The 18,205-nt window shown below is 35.0% G+C and overlaps 3 protein-coding genes across 7 annotated transcripts; 2 read left to right on the forward strand and 1 right to left on the reverse strand.

The window, feature by feature from the left end:
• Positions 1-740: 740 nt before the first annotated feature.
• Positions 741-1,598, forward strand: LOC147550268 (uncharacterized protein At2g29880-like). Its single transcript, XM_086668443.1, has 3 exons — positions 741-960; positions 1,038-1,170; positions 1,249-1,598. Exons 1-3 carry the CDS (start codon positions 799-801, stop codon positions 1,596-1,598), a joined length of 645 nt encoding a protein of 214 aa, XP_086524569.1. The 5' UTR covers positions 741-798.
• Positions 1,599-8,094: 6,496 nt separating this feature from the next.
• LOC147550269 (ankyrin repeat-containing protein ITN1-like) lies at positions 8,095-17,606 on the forward strand. Of its 5 annotated transcripts, none has more exons than XM_086669037.1 (5): positions 8,095-8,445; positions 8,621-9,106; positions 10,157-10,566; positions 11,406-12,237; positions 17,004-17,606. In XM_086669037.1, the coding sequence occupies exons 1-4, from the start codon at positions 8,421-8,423 to the stop codon at positions 12,234-12,236; spliced, it is 1,752 nt and encodes a 583-aa protein (XP_086525163.1). In that variant the 5' UTR covers positions 8,095-8,420; the 3' UTR covers position 12,237; positions 17,004-17,606. The 5 variants fall into 5 exon arrangements, with proteins under 5 accessions (XP_086525163.1, XP_086525159.1, XP_086525162.1 ...); XM_086669036.1 differs by having other exon boundaries at positions 8,103-8,445; positions 17,013-17,606; XM_086669034.1 differs by having other exon boundaries at positions 8,105-8,445; positions 8,618-9,106; positions 17,013-17,606.
• MAKR4 (membrane-associated kinase regulator) lies at positions 16,162-17,397 on the reverse strand. The gene has a single exon (XM_086669038.1). The coding sequence runs from the start codon at positions 17,395-17,397 to the stop codon at positions 16,282-16,284; it is 1,116 nt and encodes a 371-aa protein (XP_086525164.1). The 3' UTR covers positions 16,162-16,281.
• Positions 17,607-18,205: the final 599 nt, after the last annotated feature.

Raw genomic sequence — 18,205 nt, forward strand, 5'->3', positions numbered from 1 at the left:
TTAATGTAGGTAAATATTATCTTGTTGATGCTGGATTTCTGTTGGTGCCTGGGTTTCTCACACCATATCGTGGCACACGATATCATCTCCAAGATCATATTGGTCGTCGACCTCAAAATCCTAAAGAACTATACAACTATCGTCATTCATCTTTACGTAATGTCGTCGAAAGGACTATAGGATTGTTAAAGAAAAGATTTGCATATTTGAGAAATGCACCATTCCACGATATTGATACACAAGCTAAGATTGTTATCGCATGTTGTGCTTTGCATAACTTCTTACGAGATAGAGATCCTGATGATATAAGTAGTGACGAAGATAATGAGAGCGACGACGATGAAGTAGGCAAACTTGAGGATGTAGACCAGCTCGTGTAAGATGAAGAAATTAATATTGTCCCATCACAAATTTGAACAGCAAATAGGGATATGATAGCAGAGGAAATGTGGACAAATTTTTCGAATTTATAGTTATGTTAATTTTTTCATTTATGTTTCATTATATTGTTGAATTTTTTTATCATTTTTACAAGTTTTTATCATATTATTTCTACATTATGTTTTATCGCACAATTTATATAGTTTTAGATTATCAAAATAGATAACATTGTGATTCTTTATGTGTTGATAAAGATGGCTGCTGAGTCTGGTCCTGCCAGTTCAAACAAAAAGTGCAAGAAACCTACTGTGACGTGGAGCACTATAATGGATGATATTCTAATAAATACGTTTTATGATTACATTTTGGCTGGAAAAAAATGGAAATCAACAAGTTATTGATGAAATATATAAGAAGATGGGAATCCGTATTACTGTTGACAACATCAAAGCTCGTATGAAAACATTCAGAAACCATTATACTACCGCGAAACATGCAATCGACGCTAGCGGATTTGTCTTTAACTCTGTAACTTTTCACATTGAAGCGGATGACGATGCATGGAAAGACTACGTGGAGGTACGTTTTCAATTTATATTGTCTTAAATATTTTACAAATAAAGTTTGACTTTGCCCTTCACAATGCTTATTGTCAGGCACACCCTAATGCAAAAAATTTGCGTACGAAGAGTTTCCCTTACCAGGAAAAATTAGGAGTCATCGTTGGGACAGAACAAGCCACTGGAAATAGACAAGTGGAGGTTGATGATATTTCTTACGAACTACCTGGTTAGTCAATCAATCGAAATTATCAATTCTAAAATTTTTAATCATTTCCATAACACTATTCTAATGTTTTTTTTATAGGTGAAAATGTTAATATAACGTCCATCAATGTGGATGAAGATGAAGGTCTATGTTCTCCAACTTCCGTTAATCGAGATCAATTTATAGCGCCAAAACATAGACGACGGTCAGAAGCTGATGAAACATCTATTTTACTTGGACAAGCTACAAACAAACTTGCCGAAGCAGTTCAACCTCCTTCAGTTCGGGGTGTGGAAAATGCGTTGATGGTCATTCCAAACTTAAGTGAGCAAGAGGTTGAAGACGCTATGTATATGTTCGGAGAGAAACCCGAACTTACACGTATATTCCTTGACTTTCCTGAATCAAGAAGAGCATCATGGTTGAGGAGAAAGTTGACCAACGGTTAATCAAAGGTCAAGTAATGCACTTTTTCGTGAATTGATAAACTTTAGTATGACTAAACTTAGCATTAGTACTAGTAATTGAGGAAAAATGATTTATTTTGTAGTTGATATGCATTTTAAACATATACTTTTATGGGTAATATGATTTATTTTGATTTTTAACAAAATATTTTTCTTGGTTAACCAAGCATAAGATAAAAGTAAAGTAATTGGAAACATATTTTTTTCCCTGGCAAACCAAACAGTGGAAAATTAAGAAAATGAAAAAAAACAAAATTTTCCTTTAATGAACCAAACAATAGAAAATGTGAAAAGTGTTTCCGGGGAAAAAAATTCTTGGAGAAAAGTTTTCTCCGAGTAATTTTTTCTTTGTTTTTTTTCCTTACCCCAAATTGCTATCAAACACACCCTTAGTTGTTTCATGGAAATTTTTACTTCACGCCCTCTTAGACCCACTGAGATTACCACTTAAGTCCTGTTTTTAAAGTGAGAAATGTCTGGCTGTGAAAGTTCTAACACTTTTTTGTGGAGGAAAAACAAAATTTCTCTTGTAAAATTGAAGTTTAAGTGGGAAACTGTTTTCAGACCTAGAGAATGGGAACAATTTCGTACTTTTTCAACCATTTTCTTCTATGAAAAATCTATTTTTATACAACTTTTTGTCCAATCAAACAATAGAACATTACTTCTCATGCATGGTTATAACACGTAACAAACGAACCTTTAATGCAAACCAAGGGTATAATTGTACAAGTTAATCCAAAGTATGAACTACTACCGTTATCAAAATAAGAAGACATCATTTTTCAACAACAGAAACAAAAAGATATCATGTCCCAATTTTTGTTTTTGTTCTTTTCTTTTCGGCACATGTTTATAAATTGGAACAAATTGGATAAGGCACATAAAATGGATTATAAGTTCCCCTCACACTCAAAGAGATGAAAAAAGATGAACATTATGAACTATTAGTTGGTCTTCATTTCTGTAAATTGAAATAAAAGTATTTGGACACTTAACTCACAACATCGAAATTTCAACAACAAAAAACTCGCAACAACGAATGAATATCAAAAATAGAACTGGATATGGAAATTACCAATATTGCCAAGATTTGTATGGAAGGGTGTTGCAAAAGCTCTCCCAATCAAAAACAAACTTTATTAAAAGAACTACTAAATGCTTTTTCTGTCAAATAGAAGATAAATTTTAATCTCATTCATTATTGTTATGTGAAATTACTCGAGTATATGGTTTGTTTTTAATATTAAATGAAATACTTCAACTAAAACAAATGGATGATGGAAAACTTCTAACAGGACATATGAATTTTATTTAATTATCAGGATAATGAAAACTACATGTAGTTACATATTTAGATCTCATCAACCGCTAGATTATTATTATTTTTTTGTTAAAAGGCGATACATTAACTAAAAGAGTCTATTACAATAACCAATTAAGAAAACAACACTACAATAAGTAAAGAAGTACAACAAAATAACAGAACTGGAGGAGTGCATAATAGAGCTTCAATTTGTAGCGCAGTCTTCATTCTGTAGCTTGCGTGTCTGGCAGCTCTTCCTGAGAATGCTCTGATTTCTGGTCTTGAGAGTCCGTCTGGTTGATTTAAAAATGAAACTTGTGTCAAACTTCCTGTAACACTTAAGATGGATTAAACATATATCCAAAGTTTCGAGAAGAAACGGGGATGTATGCAAGATGGAATCAAAAGATGATTCCGGGTTATCCCGCCAGTATTCTCCATATAAAGAGACCATATCCGATCGAATTCTACGACGTAGAAACAAATCAGACACCTGGAAAATGAGATCGCCGTCATAGCCCGAGTATAAATACTCAACTAATCTGACAAACGATCGCAATAAAATTGCGAAAAGGGGTGGAAGTGAACATGTTACGGAACTAGGATTCAAAGTTAAATCTATACGATCACCAAGAACTAATGTAATCAACGAAAATTGAGCTGGAAGATAAACAACATAAACTGCTTGACAAAGATGTAGATTAATGTGCAAAATAGATTTTCGACCGGGGTCGAAGGAAAAATTGAGATGAATGTTATTTAATTTTAACCTAATTGATCGTCATAAGAGTCCATCTATTGGACGATTAGTGTTCCTAATCTGTTTTCGATTCAAGATGGGTGAAATTAGAGTGGATATCCTTTCAAACTGATTATAATTAGTTCGATAACATTGTAACACTATATGCCGAGGAAAAGAACTGTAATCAAAGTTGTCGTGAAGGTACAACCTAACTGGTAGACAGATAGATTCGAGGTCAAATTGAAAAATAGATGTACATGTGATGTAGACGCAGCGGAATTTAAAAGAAGACAATAAAATAAACGAAGAACGATTAAAAAACGACAAAATAACTCTAAATAACTGTAAACTTGATTAAACTTCAATGATTTTTCTCTTCAACATGAAAATAAAAGACAGACTGGACCTCCTTTTATAGGATACTATACTTTCCTCGTTAAACTCAAACTGGACTTTCCTGAATAATGAAAATACTGAAATACTGCAACTTCCTAAATAGATAGACTCAAACTTAGACTATTCCAATTATTGGAAACAATATAATTTCCTAAACCTAGATTCTATATCAATCATACTAAAATAAGAACTTTCCTAAATCTACTCATCATGGCCGAACGGCCTACGCGGCCGGTAGGGCCATGGAAAAAGCGTCCACGCCGGGTGCCCCTGCATCAGCTTCCCCTTCTCCCACGAGGTTCGTCCCGAACCGTTTTGACGAAGAAATTAATTTGATGCACCCGCATACGACGAATATTGCCATAAAGGCGATCCGTAATTCCCACTTCGAACGAATTTTGTAGTGAATGTGAAGGATACCAATTTGGAAGAAATCACAAACCAGCTGATGTAGATTGTTGCGGAAGCGTAAAAGTAATGGAATCCACCATGCATCCCATTTCTCCGTCTAAATCCACGTACCTCAAAACTACTTGTGTAGCAACCACCTTGATCAAACAACTCACACTAGGAATACGACGATGATGGAGACCATCTTCCTATTGGGCCTCACGGCCATGGTGATAGTGGGCCTCACGGTCAAGAAGCTACATTAGCGTAGTTTCTATAATTAAGTATTTAGGGTTTCCATAATTATGAGTCTTAGCAATCAAGGAAAGTATTATTAGTAGTTATCTTATTTCCTTATTTGAGTCTATCTAGGAAAGTACAATCTCTATATAAGAGAAGTCTAGTCTGTCTTTGTTAACCAGATCAGAGAATATTATCAACCAAGTTTATTATTAATCAAGTTTATTGTTTATCGTTATTTTATCAGTTTTATTTCGTTAGTTTAGTTTATTAATAATGGTGGATTCCATTACTTTTACGCTTCCGCAACAATCTACATCAGAGAGTGTAGAAAAAGAAGATTGGCTATCAACTAAACCAGATTTTGGGGTTTCATTATTCCGGTTATTTTCAAAACCTTTCGTAGATGCAGGAATAACTTCCTCGTAATCACTTAGACCAACATGAGTAGGTTTTAGACGATTAAAACCTTTAGACCTGCCCAGTTTAAATTCCACTGTCTTTTGTGCATCTACTAGGGCTTCACTACAGTGATGAATTGAATCGTGCACCGCCGAACGATTGGAGTAAAGGACATGACTGGTCGGAGCAAGACTGATTGTGTGGGAGGAGGAATCAATTGCTTCAGTAAGGGTTTCCATACCAATTTCTTCTTCTTCCTCCGTTATGGGAAGATTTTTGTTGTCGTGAATTTCGTCAGTAATATTTCTCTGGACATATTGTTGTTGTTGAAGAAGGTTTATAGGTTGAAAATTAGGGTTGTAATATGCATTGTGATCCTCTTTAAAATAACTTGATTTTGCTTCAGTGAACGTATCTTCAGCTTTCTCTTCTTCTTCATCGGAATCCTCCTCTTGTACGACAATATCATATCCCATATCTCGAAGAATAGTCGCTTGTAATTGAAGAGATTGTGGTGTTTTAGACGAGAATACTTTGTCCAAAGTGTCAAACGATTTGAGAGCTCGTTCGTGGGATATTTTTATCGAATCTCCCATCAACGAATCATCCTCTTCCTTCTTATCATCAATAACTTTTTCTTTGTACAACGACGTAGATTGCTTCAAAAGTGTTGGTTGCGCGGAACCGTCAAGAGAAGATGGTTGTGTTGGTGGTTGTGGTGAATAACAAGTGTAAGAAGGTGATGAATAATAAGAGTACGGAGGTGGTGGTGGTGGTGGTGATTCTAGTGTTGGATAGTAATAAGATGGCGTATAACACACTGGTGGTGGTGATGGTGTATAACACACTGGTGGTGGTGGTGACGGTTGGTATTGATAAGGAGACGGTTGTTGTGTATAATTAGAGTACGGAGATGGTGGTGGTGGTGGTTCGTTTGTGGTCGGATAATGAAAAGAAGGAGGTTGTGATGAATTTTCTCGTACGGTTTCTCCCGGATTCCAATGATAATCGTATGAATCTCTATTCGCATACAAACATGATGCGCATAAATATCGATTCGTTATCCCTTGATGAGTATAAGCTGATTGAATATAATCTTTTTGAGGAATAAAATACGATTGAGACTGATTTAACTGGTCTGGAAAAAAAATTTCCAGAATTATTAGCCCAAAACTTTGGTGGCTCTGAATACCACATGATGTAGACGCAGCGGAATTTAAAAGAAGACAATAAAATAAATGAAGAACGATTAAAGAACGACAAAATAACTCTAAATAACTGTAAACTTGATTAAACTTCAATGATTTTTCTCTTCAACATGAAAATAAAGGACAGACTGGACCTCCTTTTATAGGATACTATACTTTCCTAGTTAAACTCAAACTGGACTTTCCTGAATAATGAAAATACTGAAATACTGCAACTTCCTAAATAGATAGACTCAAACTTAGACTATTCCAATTATTGGAAACAATATAATTTCCTAAACCTAGATTCTATATCAATCATACTAAAATAAGAACTTTCCTAAATCTACTCATCATGGCCGAACGGCCTACGCGACCGGTAGGGCCATGGCAAAAGCGTCCACGCCGGGTGCCCCTGCATCAACATGACTTTCTACCATGATTTTGCTTTTCTTAGCTCTATTTAAGGAATGACTAAGGAAAGGTGAAGTGGAGCTAGAAAGTATATTTTCCCCTTGGATGAAGCATACTATATGACAAATTATCAGGATGAAAACAAGATGAACACTGTTCATGGGTAAGTGAGCATGCAACAACATATGGAAACTCGATAAAAGTCTGAATAATCTGTCATCAACCGCTAGATTTGGATTCTGTAATAGCTCAAATCAATTCTCACTTTACGCTTTCTAATGATTAACACTGACCCCCTTATTTTGAAGGCAATCAGAAAGTAAGTATTGGTATTATAACCCACTCTCGGTTTGAAAAATTATAGCAACCCTCACTGAATTGCCCCCGGCCCCATGACGTTTTCTAATGATTAATTAACACTGACCCTCTTATTTTGAAGGCAATCAGAAAGTATGTATTGGTATTATAACCCAGTCTCGGTTTTGAAATTTATAGCAACCCTCACTAAATTAACGCCCCCCCTCCCCGTCCCATGATGTTTTCTAATGATTAACACTGACCCTCTTATTTTGAAGGCAATCATAAAGTATATATTGATATTATAACCCACTTTCGGTTTGGAAATTTATAGCAACCCCGCCCCATGAAGGAATGACGAAGGAAAAGTCAAAATAGGGTTAATCTGAAGAAGAAAGAAAAAAATCATAATAGAATGAGATAACTTCTCTTTAGAGATCATAATGGAATAAATTTTCTTTATCCTTCTAAATTTTCAACAAATTAAAAATTTCATGTGTTTGATTCCTTAAATCAATGTCAGATAGCTTAGTTAAATGTGTATATAAAACTTCGAAGGAAGAATCTTGGGTCAATTTTTTTTCTTCTTCGGTAAATAGTCTACTCTGTTATTACTTACTTTATCTACTTCTTTTTGTTGAAAACTTACTTACTTTATCATGATTTTTCCTATCTCATCGAAAAAAAATTCAAATTTTTTTTTTTTTTTTTTTGCTGAAAGAGCTCAAAGCTAATTGAGAAACAGAAAATGTGATTCAAACGTTTAGTTATTAGAGTATTGTTTGTCAATGTGACGTATTTTGAGTTAAAATTCGACCAATTCAACGTATGCTAGAATTAGACTAAGTGACTAACAATTAATAAATGAAACAATCACATGTGTTACATGTCGCATGAAACATAATATTAGACTAAACGGGAGTGCTACATGTATAAAGTCCTTAACAAAATTCTTGACTTAATGACTCATTTTCACTAAAAGACAAAAGTTGATCAAAGTTTTTTAAAGGTTGACTTTGATCGGGACCGTTCACTTAGCATTTTGTCAAGAATCTTGTCAAAAATTCTTTGTACATTTAGCATTTCCCTAGACTAAAAGACTGCACCTCGAAAGAATATGTAAACTAAAAATACTCACAAGATATTTTTAATTTTACTTATAAATATTTTTTAGTGAAAGACATAAACAAAGGAGTATTCTTTGCAAATTACAAAAGCAAATAAAAATGGTGATTTTATTAGTAGCAGCCACCTCTAGGCTCTAAAGCAAAGTTCCAAACTTTTACAAGTACTCCTTCCTTCCACCTTCCCTTTCCCTTTCACTTTCTAAACAAATACAAAGAACCCTAGAATTTCCCATTACCCCTCTATCCATATTATTAGTACTGAATTTCTACTGCTTTTTCATTCTTAGAGAAATACCAGATAAGATGGCTTCAGAAATTGAAAAAGAAGGTATTATTTTCTTCAATTTTCATTCAAAATCTCATAATCTGTTAATTTCTGTGTTATCAAACTTCATCAATAACTGATGTTTGTGAAATTATGATGAAATTAGTGTAATTTTAAATGTTTTGTTTTATGGGTTTTAATGAATCTGATGGATAATTGTTTGTTTGTTCTGAAGTAGGTGAAATTTCTGAAAAGGGTTTGAATTTAAACCCTCTTAATGAACCAGCATCATCATCATCTATACCATCTCCATCATCATCATCAGCTCCAGCTTTAGTTTTATCAAATTCTGGGAAAAGAATAGATCAAGCTGGTAAAAAGAAGTATGTAAAACAAGTAACTGGTAGACATAATGATACCGAACTTCATTTGGCTGCTCAACGTGGAGATCTTACTTGTGTGAAACAGATTCTTCATGATATTGATTCACAGATGGTTGGTACATTAAGTGGAGCTGATTTTGATTCAGAAGTAGCCGAAATTCGATCCGCAGTAGTTAATGAGGTGAATGAATTGGGAGAAACTGCACTTTTTACAGCTTCTGATAAAGGGCATCTTGATGTTGTCAAAGAATTGTTGAAGTTTGCAACAAAGGAGAGTGTTTCGAGGAAGACTCAAGCTGGATATGATGCATTACATATAGCAGCTACTCGAGGGCATCAAGGTGATAATTCATTATCTACTATTATTCTTGATAAAATTGTGATGATAATTTATGAAGTCTTACTTGAATTTCATTTTCTTTTTTGGGAAGTTTAAACTCGATAGTCATAATTAACTAATCATATTAGGGAAGATGAGTTATGTGGAAAGTGATAGATAGTTCATTTGCTGTTTCAGTAAAAACAAAACAAGGAACCAAATTTATGGACATTTAGCTTGCAAGATTGTGTATTAGATTGCAAATTTGCAATCACTTGTGTTTTCATGGAGGAAGCCGTGGAAATCGGGTGTTCCTGCGCGGTACAAGTTTGGGTAGTTAGTGTATAAGTCTCAATACCTGAATCATTTAGCTCAAGGTTACCAGATACTCTCCTCCACACTACCGCGTACCCAATTCACCGTACCCGAATTTCGTACCCTTTTTGGGTCGGTTCGCGATCCAGTACCCCCAATTAGTGTACCTGAATTTTTAGTCTTAATTAACCTAAAATCTTTGTAGAAAACTATAAATTCGACTAATTGGGTAGTTAAACCACAAGAACTTTTTTAATTGGCTTGTTAGATTGTAAGTTTGATGGAGAAATGATGTCTAAGAGTAGGTGTATCTATTATAAATGCACCATAGAGAGTATTTATTGTCTACGAAAATAGTCCAAACGTACTGAACTCGAAAATGGCGTACCGGAGAAGTATACCCCTAGCGTAACCGATACTCACATGGTAGCGTTCCGCTTACCGGTACCGGTACCACGTACCGGAGCGATCCGCATACCAGGTATCCTTGATTTAGCTCTATTATCTGATATTCGAATTTTGGCTACACAGTCTTTAACTCTTTATCCCACTCTGATGAATTAGTCTAACTTTTGTTCGTTAGGACTTGTGAATGGGTGTTTTCAAAGGGATATTTTTTTTTTGCCTGGACCTTATATGTGCTGGGAGATATGTTACCATGATTCTGAATTTTCTGTTTCTTTGTTTATCATGTTATCTATATACTACAGTACCACGCCACTATGCCAGTATGCTGATAATGAAAGTATTTGTACAGCTATTGTCCAGGTTCTATTAGACCATGATCCAGGATTGAGCAAAACAGTTGGCCCATCAAATGCAACTCCTCTTATATCAGCAGCTGCCAGGGGGCATACATCAGTAGTTCTTGAATTGTTATCAAAAGATTCTACCATGATAGAGATTGCTAAATCAAATGGGAAAAATGCATTGCATTTATCTGCCCGGCCAGGCCACATAGAAATTGTAAAAGCATTATTGGACAAAGATTCTCAGTTGGCACGAAGAACTGATAAGAAAGGACAGACTGCCTTGCATATGGCTGTGAAAGGAAATAGCTGTGAAGTAGTGAAGTTGCTTCTCGAGGCAGATGCAGCTATAGTGATGCTTCCTGACAAGTTTGGTAACACCGCATTACACGTAGCCACCAGGAAAAAGCGGGCAGAGGTATTGATCTGTAGTTCCGTAATTCATATATATATATATATATATATATATATATATATATATATATATACTTGTGTATACGTATTATTTGTAGGGTTCACTGTTACATGTTCTAGATAGCGTACTATCAAGTTGAGTTATTTCTGTTAGAAACCCACATTAGATTTCACAATTGTTGCAAGGTGAATGCAACATTAAGGCAGACTTTAGTTCATTTTTAACAATGAAATATCAGAATAAAAAAGAGAAGTAGGTATCTTGGTCGTTTTAAATCGCATTTTGTCCTGGTTTTATTTCCTTGTGAGCTATTTCTTGATGTTACTACGGTTATTTGATATATTACTCTCAAGTACATGTAAATATGATGTATGTATTTCATGTCCTACTCTTCATGGTCACTTTTATGCACTGCTTGATTTTCCAATTTCGTTGTAACTTGAAGTTAATTTGACTTGATAACTTCGTAATCAAATTGGTATGTAATATGTTGAATAGTGTATTAGATATGGGTCAATCTGAAATTCGAAGTGGGAACCTAGAAACCAGTTTGGGGCTTATAATGGCAGTTATCAGTGTTTAGGGGGTGATTATTCTGTTTTTAAGTCTTTGGAATGAAAAGTAGATGCATAGTTTTAGGGTTGTCGACAAACTTGTCGTGAAGAAACTCTTTTGAAATCTTGTTCTTCATCCATAATGAAATCATCTTGCAATAATTGCCGTTGGGTATGTTTTTACGATTAAATACATAATCATTTGTGTTGTGTGTATTTGTTTGTTTCCTTTCTTTCTTTTCTCGTTTCTTGTGATAAGTTAAATATGGACTTTTGTAACCCTTGCAGATAGTGAATGAGCTCTTAAACCTCCCTGATACAAATGTCAATGCACTGAATAGAGATCACAAGACTGCACTAGACATAGCTGAAGCACTCCCTCCCTCAGAAGAATCAGAAGAGATAAGAGAGTGCTTGGCTCGCTATGGCGCAGTTAAGGCAAATGAATTAAACCAACCGAGGGATGAACTCAGAAAGACTGTGACACAAATTAAGAAAGATGTTCACTCACAACTCGAACAAACCAGAAAAACCAACAAAAACGTCCATGGAATTGCCAAAGAACTCAGGAAACTCCATAGAGAAGGAATCAACAACGCCACTAACTCCGTAACAGTTGTGGCTGTTCTCTTTGCCACAGTTGCTTTTGCCGCCATTTTCACTTTACCCGGCGGAGATGATGATAACGGGACAGCAGTCGTTATACAGAGCATTTCATTCAAAATCTTCTTCATCTTCAATGCCATTGCTCTCTTCACATCGTTGGCAGTTGTGGTAGTCCAAATTACGCTTGTTAGAGGAGAGACAAAATCAGAAAGGCGGGTTGTGGAGGTGATCAATAAGTTAATGTGGCTAGCATCAGTGTGTACCTCAGTTGCATTTATCGCTGCTTCATATATCGTGGCAGGTCGTCATCATGAATGGGCACCAATACTCGTGACAGTTGTTGGAGGAATGATAATGGCAGGTGTTCTTGGCACAATGACATACTTTGTAGTGAGATCTAGACACACTCGTTCCGTCAGGAAGAGAGAGAAATCATTGAGAAGGAGTGGAACGAGCTCGTTTTATCATTCGGAGTTCTCTGATTCTGAAGTTAATCCAATCTATGCGATTTAAGGTTAGCTCTCTTATTGAATCTAATCAGTGGTTCTATAGTCCTTTCCCGGTAAGTTTTTGTAAAGGATATATAAATGAAACTCTGCAAAAATAACTTTCACGGTGGTAATTATAAGTTATCCTTTTCCTTACTATGCGCATAAAGTGTTACTTTACTAGTTTGGTACGGAAAAAACAAGTAGTCTTGATCGAATTGATCAATCTAGTCTAGGTTTATATTTTTGCCAATTTGGTTGTTGATCTGGCTACAAATGCCCCACCAAAGAACTGCAAAGTGGAAGCCATGGATAATCTCTGAAAATCATCTATCTTCCATCTTCTTAAGTGTGTGGGGATCCAACTTCATGGTCAGGAAATTTCTGTTTGCAGATGTGGGACTATTCTCAAACATCTTACTGTTCTTCTAACTTGGAAGGAGCTCCAAGACCAATTGTTTTTCTTCTTTTACCCAGTAAAAGACATGCAATTGGATTAAGTGCAGCAAATTTTGGTAGAGAGAATATTTCTGACATTACTCACATGCATTATTTTGTTCAAGCAGTACCACAGATATCTGTCTATATGGGGGCACCTAATTTGTCTTAAGAAAGTAATACAAACTTAACCTATCCAACTCCAACCAATGTGGTTTAAAAGCACTTGATGATAAAAGAGCTATGGTAAACAAAGATAAACTAAGGGGTAATTTTATTCTTTTAACTTCCTAGCTAGTAATTACCAAATCAAATTGAACTAGAAATGAAGTTAGAAGATAGTTGCTTTAACCCACTAGACCAACCTTCCATATGAGAGATCATAACGTCCCCTATGTAGAAGACATTCTTCGCAGTGGAAGTTAGAATTCGAACGTCCCTCTCGGCCTTATGCCCTAAACCTAAATAACCATATATCATCAGTATCAACCCTAATAACCATATATCATCAGTATCAACCCTAAATAACCATATATCAGTATCAACCCTAATAACCATATATCAGTATCAACCCTAAATAACCATATAAACTAATAAACTATCAACTCTAAACAGCCAATATTAGTACAAACTTTGTACTACAAAGAGAAGATGTGGGTATAATATTGCAGTTTTTTACTTTTTTCGGCATAGATTTTCCACGCCGGGCACCGAGTAATTAAAGGAAAAAGAAGTGCATAGTAACAATCAACCAGCTTGGAACTAAAAGTCTCTTAATCTCAAGTTAGGGTTTTCACTCTCATCAACTAGGCCAACTTATTGGTTTCTATTCTAGAGTTATTGGTAATTTTTTTTTTCTTACTTAGTTTAAGGAATTAGCACCCCACTTTGCAAAATCAAGAGAAAGTATGCTTGGAGAAATTTAAGATTATCTGTCACAACTTGGAAGGTTTTCATTTCTACTATTAAATTATGAATTATTAAGGGATACAAGGATTTTTGAGCTAGGGGTCCAAAAAGTGGGGGGTAAACCCAAAAAAAATCCACTCTTGCCCAAAAATTAGTTGCAGGTCCAAATGTCAGATTTTTTTTTTATTCCCCTCTTGCCCTTGGACGGGACATGCTGACGTTTTCTTGAAAAAAAAAAATGTCTGGTAAATAAAATAATTTACCAGTATACGAAAAATTCAAAGTTTCAAAATTTTTTGAAAATTTGAAAACGAAATTTCAAATTCCCGCCCAGCAAACCATCTCTTCCCGGTAAATAAAATAATTTCCCTTACACAAAAAATTCCAATTTTCAAATTTTTTTGAAATTTTCAAACGAAATCTTTTTTTCGAAATTTTCAAATTTTTAAACGAAATTTCAAATTCCCGGGCAAATTTTGAAATTTTTTTGAAAATTTTAAATTCCCGCCCAGCAAAAGTGTCTAGTACAGAAAAAAATTTCCAGTAAATAAAATAATTTCCCGGTCTCAAATTTTTTTTTTCGAACTTTTGAAATTTTCAAATTCCCGCCCAAATTTTTTTTACGAAATTTCAAATTCCCGCCCAAAATTTCAAAATTTTTTGAAAATTTTAAATTTCCGGGCAAATTTTGAAATTTTTTTGAAAATTTTAAATTCCCGCCCAGCAAAAGTGTCTAGTACAGAAAAAAATTTCCAGTAAATAAAATAATTTCCCGGTCACAAATTTTTTTTTCGAAGTTTTGAAATTTTCAAACGAAATTTCAAATTCCCGCCCAAATTTTCAAATTTTTTTACGAAATTTCAAATTCCCGCCCAGCAAAAATGTCTAGTACAGAAAAAAATTTCCAGTAAATAAAATAATTTCCCGCCCAAATTTTGTAATTTCCAGTAAATAAAATAATCTCCCGAAAATTTCAAATTTCCAGTAAATAAAATAATTTTCAGAAAAAAAAATCGTTTCCCGAGAATTTTCGATGGCAATTTTGTAATTTTCGATGGCATGAACGGTAAATACTTTATTTTCTAAGGGCCCTTTACGTAATTTTGACCCCCAAACTGACACATTGGACCTCCCTTTCATTTTTAGGCAACTTTGGGTGAAATTTTCATTTTGGCCCCCTTTTTGGACCAATGGCTCAATCCCTCAATTATTAAGTGGGGTTTGTATGAAAATAATAACCCAGGTTTTCTGCAGATTTTCTTAATAAGTAGCAAATTGGCCAGCTTTTTAGTGATCACAGTCACAATCAATGCTTCTAATTCTTAATTAATAACATAAAGTGGTTAATCAAGCTGGTTTTATAAAGTATTATATTAAAAGTGAGGGTTAGGGTTTAATAGAGAACTCAATTATTTATTATTCCTTATACTTAAAAGAAAGCATGTTTTATTGGTAAAGGAGTTTGTTTTTTAGTGAGGAGTTTTACTAATAGATTAAGAAACAAATATCATAACAGTTCGACCTTAGAATCTTGTTTAGGGATTTGGACAGTTTCTTAGAGAGGATTTAGACTTTGCTCATGATGACATAAGAGATGGACAATTTAGAATTATATTCTTATTTCATCCTCTTAAGTTTTCCACATTAGTGTTTGGGTGCTCTCCCTAGATCCCGGACTAATCAGTCTGAAGCTCACGGATAGGGCAGTCGTTGGCACTGCCCCTGGGTCTCGAACTAATCAGTCTGAAGCTCATGGACAGGGCAGTCTGAGGGTGCTTGGACTGGGCCTAGTCTGTGTTATTCCAATCCAGAATGGCTAAGCCTAGTCCTTGTGAGCGCCAAGAGTGAGGACGGGCGGACCAGGAGTAAAAAAAAGAGGAGCCCCTATAGACCCTTCCTTAATGTTAAGTGAGTCTATGTAATAAGGCACCTTGAGCTAGGAATCTGTATGAGTGGGGGTAAAGCCTGAAACAACCAGACAATGTCCTAGAGAGGACAGTATAAAGGTTAAAAGCTTAAAGAAGCTCTTCTCTAGTTATTGAGTGCCCATTAACCAATAGGTAAAGAGTAACTAGTAGTAACTTCCATTGAAAAGTTTGACATCACTAACAATCTATGTTTTCTTTCCCGAAAAGAACATTGTCTGCGAATCTTTTGTTCGCCCTGAGTCCGAGTATTAACCTACTGCCTCTGGCGTGGAGTCGAACTACTATTCTTCTGAGATGGGTATGAAAAAGATGAAAAAATGAGCTGCTTAGTTGTAAGTCACAGAGTATTCTGGGCCGAGACGCCGAGTTGAACATAGGATCCAGAGATAATATAATTGTTGTTCGTTTTATCGAAAGTGAAATAGTGATGTTCATCCTTCATTAACTATTTAACTTGTAGAAGTGAAGTAGGAATTAGTACAAAAATCATATCGAACAAAGTTAACTTTGGTCAAGTGGTAACATATATGTCTCCCCGTGCACAGTAGAGCACGACTGTCATCTTCTTTTTAGTATTATTGAAGAAGTAAAAGATAAAATGCAGTGGGTATTCAGACAAACAATATCCAAAACATGATCAGATCTAATAGTAAAAACCATTCATAGAGTCAGAAATTTGTACTGAAATCAATGATTAAGTTAATAATAATTAAAAAAAACAACCCACAAAATCTCTCTGTTTTTTTTTTTTTTTGCAGTTTTTCCGAATGAGTAATGGGTTCTTTTCTTAATGAATCAACCTCTACAAAGTTCTGGGATTTCTTGATCATCACTAGCTGAAATTCTTGAAGCAGTGAAAGAACATAATCCAACTTCACTTAAAGTCTTTCTAGACCTAAAACTCTGTTGATTATGAGACTGTTTACAATGAGCAATAGCTCCTTGTATTGATGATTCAAATTCTGAATTTGCACTATTACTTCTCTTTAGTAAATGTAATTCGTAAGACCCATTTGAATTTGAACTCAATGAAGAAGAAGATGAAGACTCAGATGAAGAAAAAGAAGATTTAGTTGCAGGATTCCTTTTAATAGCTCCTGAAAAAGATCTTCTATGAGAAGAAGAAGAACCATTACCTTCTTCAATCATCTTTTCTTTATCAGTACCTATAATTTGATGATTCCTGCTCTGTTTCTGATGAATCTGTCCAAATGGGGGTTTCTTTCCTACTTTCACATATTTGTTAAAACATTCTTTAGCTTTTGAAATTGTGATAATTTCATTTCCATTTTTGGGTGCTATCTCTAAACAGGATTGATCATTTGAAGATTTTGAAAACAATGATTTGAGATAAACCCTTGAAGCTTTAAGTTTTAGAAAACCCAATGAAGATTGTTTGATCAACTTGAGTTTCTTGGCCCAAGATTTCCTTTTGTGTTCATCAATGAAACTAGTGATTTCGGTTGAGCATTCAATGAAATACTCTTCCGGGTTTAGTTCTCTACTAACTTGAGAAGATTCTGCAGGAGAGATATTGGAGGAAGCAAATGGAGTTGTGGTGGTCGTGGTGGTTAATGGGGTGGTGAAGTTTTCCTTGAAGGAATCAGATTTCAACTCAAAATTACTTGTACTGTTGATGGAGGAATTGTGAAGGAGTTTTTCGACCATTTGAAGACGAGGCGGAAGATGAAGAGGAAGGAGTTTGCCTTTATAGAAAAGTTCATCAGCAGGGGAAGTTGGCATTAATTCTTTGTCTAGAGATTTTGATGACATTTGGAATTCAAATTCTCTTGTTGGATGTGAAGAAGTAGTAATGGAGGAGTGGCTTAAGAAAGTTGAAGAACTGACTTCCATGTCTATGTAGTCTTCTTCTTCTTCTTCATGTTCACTTGATAGGGAATCTCTGCCCATCTCTCTCTCTCTCTCTCTCTCTCTCTCTCTTTAGACTCTAGAGAATGGTTGTGGGTGGGAGGGAGGTCAGTTCATTTAAACTCAAGGGAGGGGAAGGCAGAGTTTCCTTTAAAGGGGGGATGGAGCCAAATTGGAAATATATTATTTTGTCAGTGTTTTTCCTGGAAACTTGAATCATTTACATGACAAATAAAATAAATTTATGGGTATAGGCCAACATTTTTTTTTTGTTGAAATTGGCCAACATTTCGTGCCACTTCTCTTTCATCTTATTTGGTTAACTTAATGTATGCCACTATATTTCAATTTCAGCATACTTCTTCTTTTATACGTAACAAGTTAAGTCAATTTTCGTACTTCACACATCTGAATTAGACATCGAGGCAAAACGGGGCCTCACAAGACCCATTTGACACTAATTATGGTAAAGTGGGTATTGGAATTTTTTTTTTGTTGATCTAGTGGGTATTGGAAATTGAACTCCTATCTCCTAACAAGAGAAGAAATATTAGAAGGTGACTACTGAATCCTCAAGTTTATAGTAAAATTGATAACCAAAATACGTAATTTTCTTCAAATCGTAAAGGTTGGGTCAATATCCCTTCACAATAAACTTATAAATGTGACTGAAATGTTATTGCAAGTTTGCAACTTCTTTTGGAATAAACCAAATAAAAGAACTTTTAGTACCATATTCCCTGTTACCTTAACGAGGTGGAATGAAAGACTTCTAGTTGGAGCACCTTCTTAGTCATGTAGTCGATGATATCATCGGAGAAGAGAGTGATTTCTGAAAACCTTAGAGAAC

The sequence above is a fragment of the Eschscholzia californica genome, unplaced genomic scaffold (assembly GCF_041429995.1).
Source record: "Eschscholzia californica isolate CP2 unplaced genomic scaffold, dmEscCali1.0.p SCAF_3, whole genome shotgun sequence".
NCBI classification, from domain to species: domain Eukaryota; kingdom Viridiplantae; phylum Streptophyta; class Magnoliopsida; order Ranunculales; family Papaveraceae; genus Eschscholzia; species Eschscholzia californica.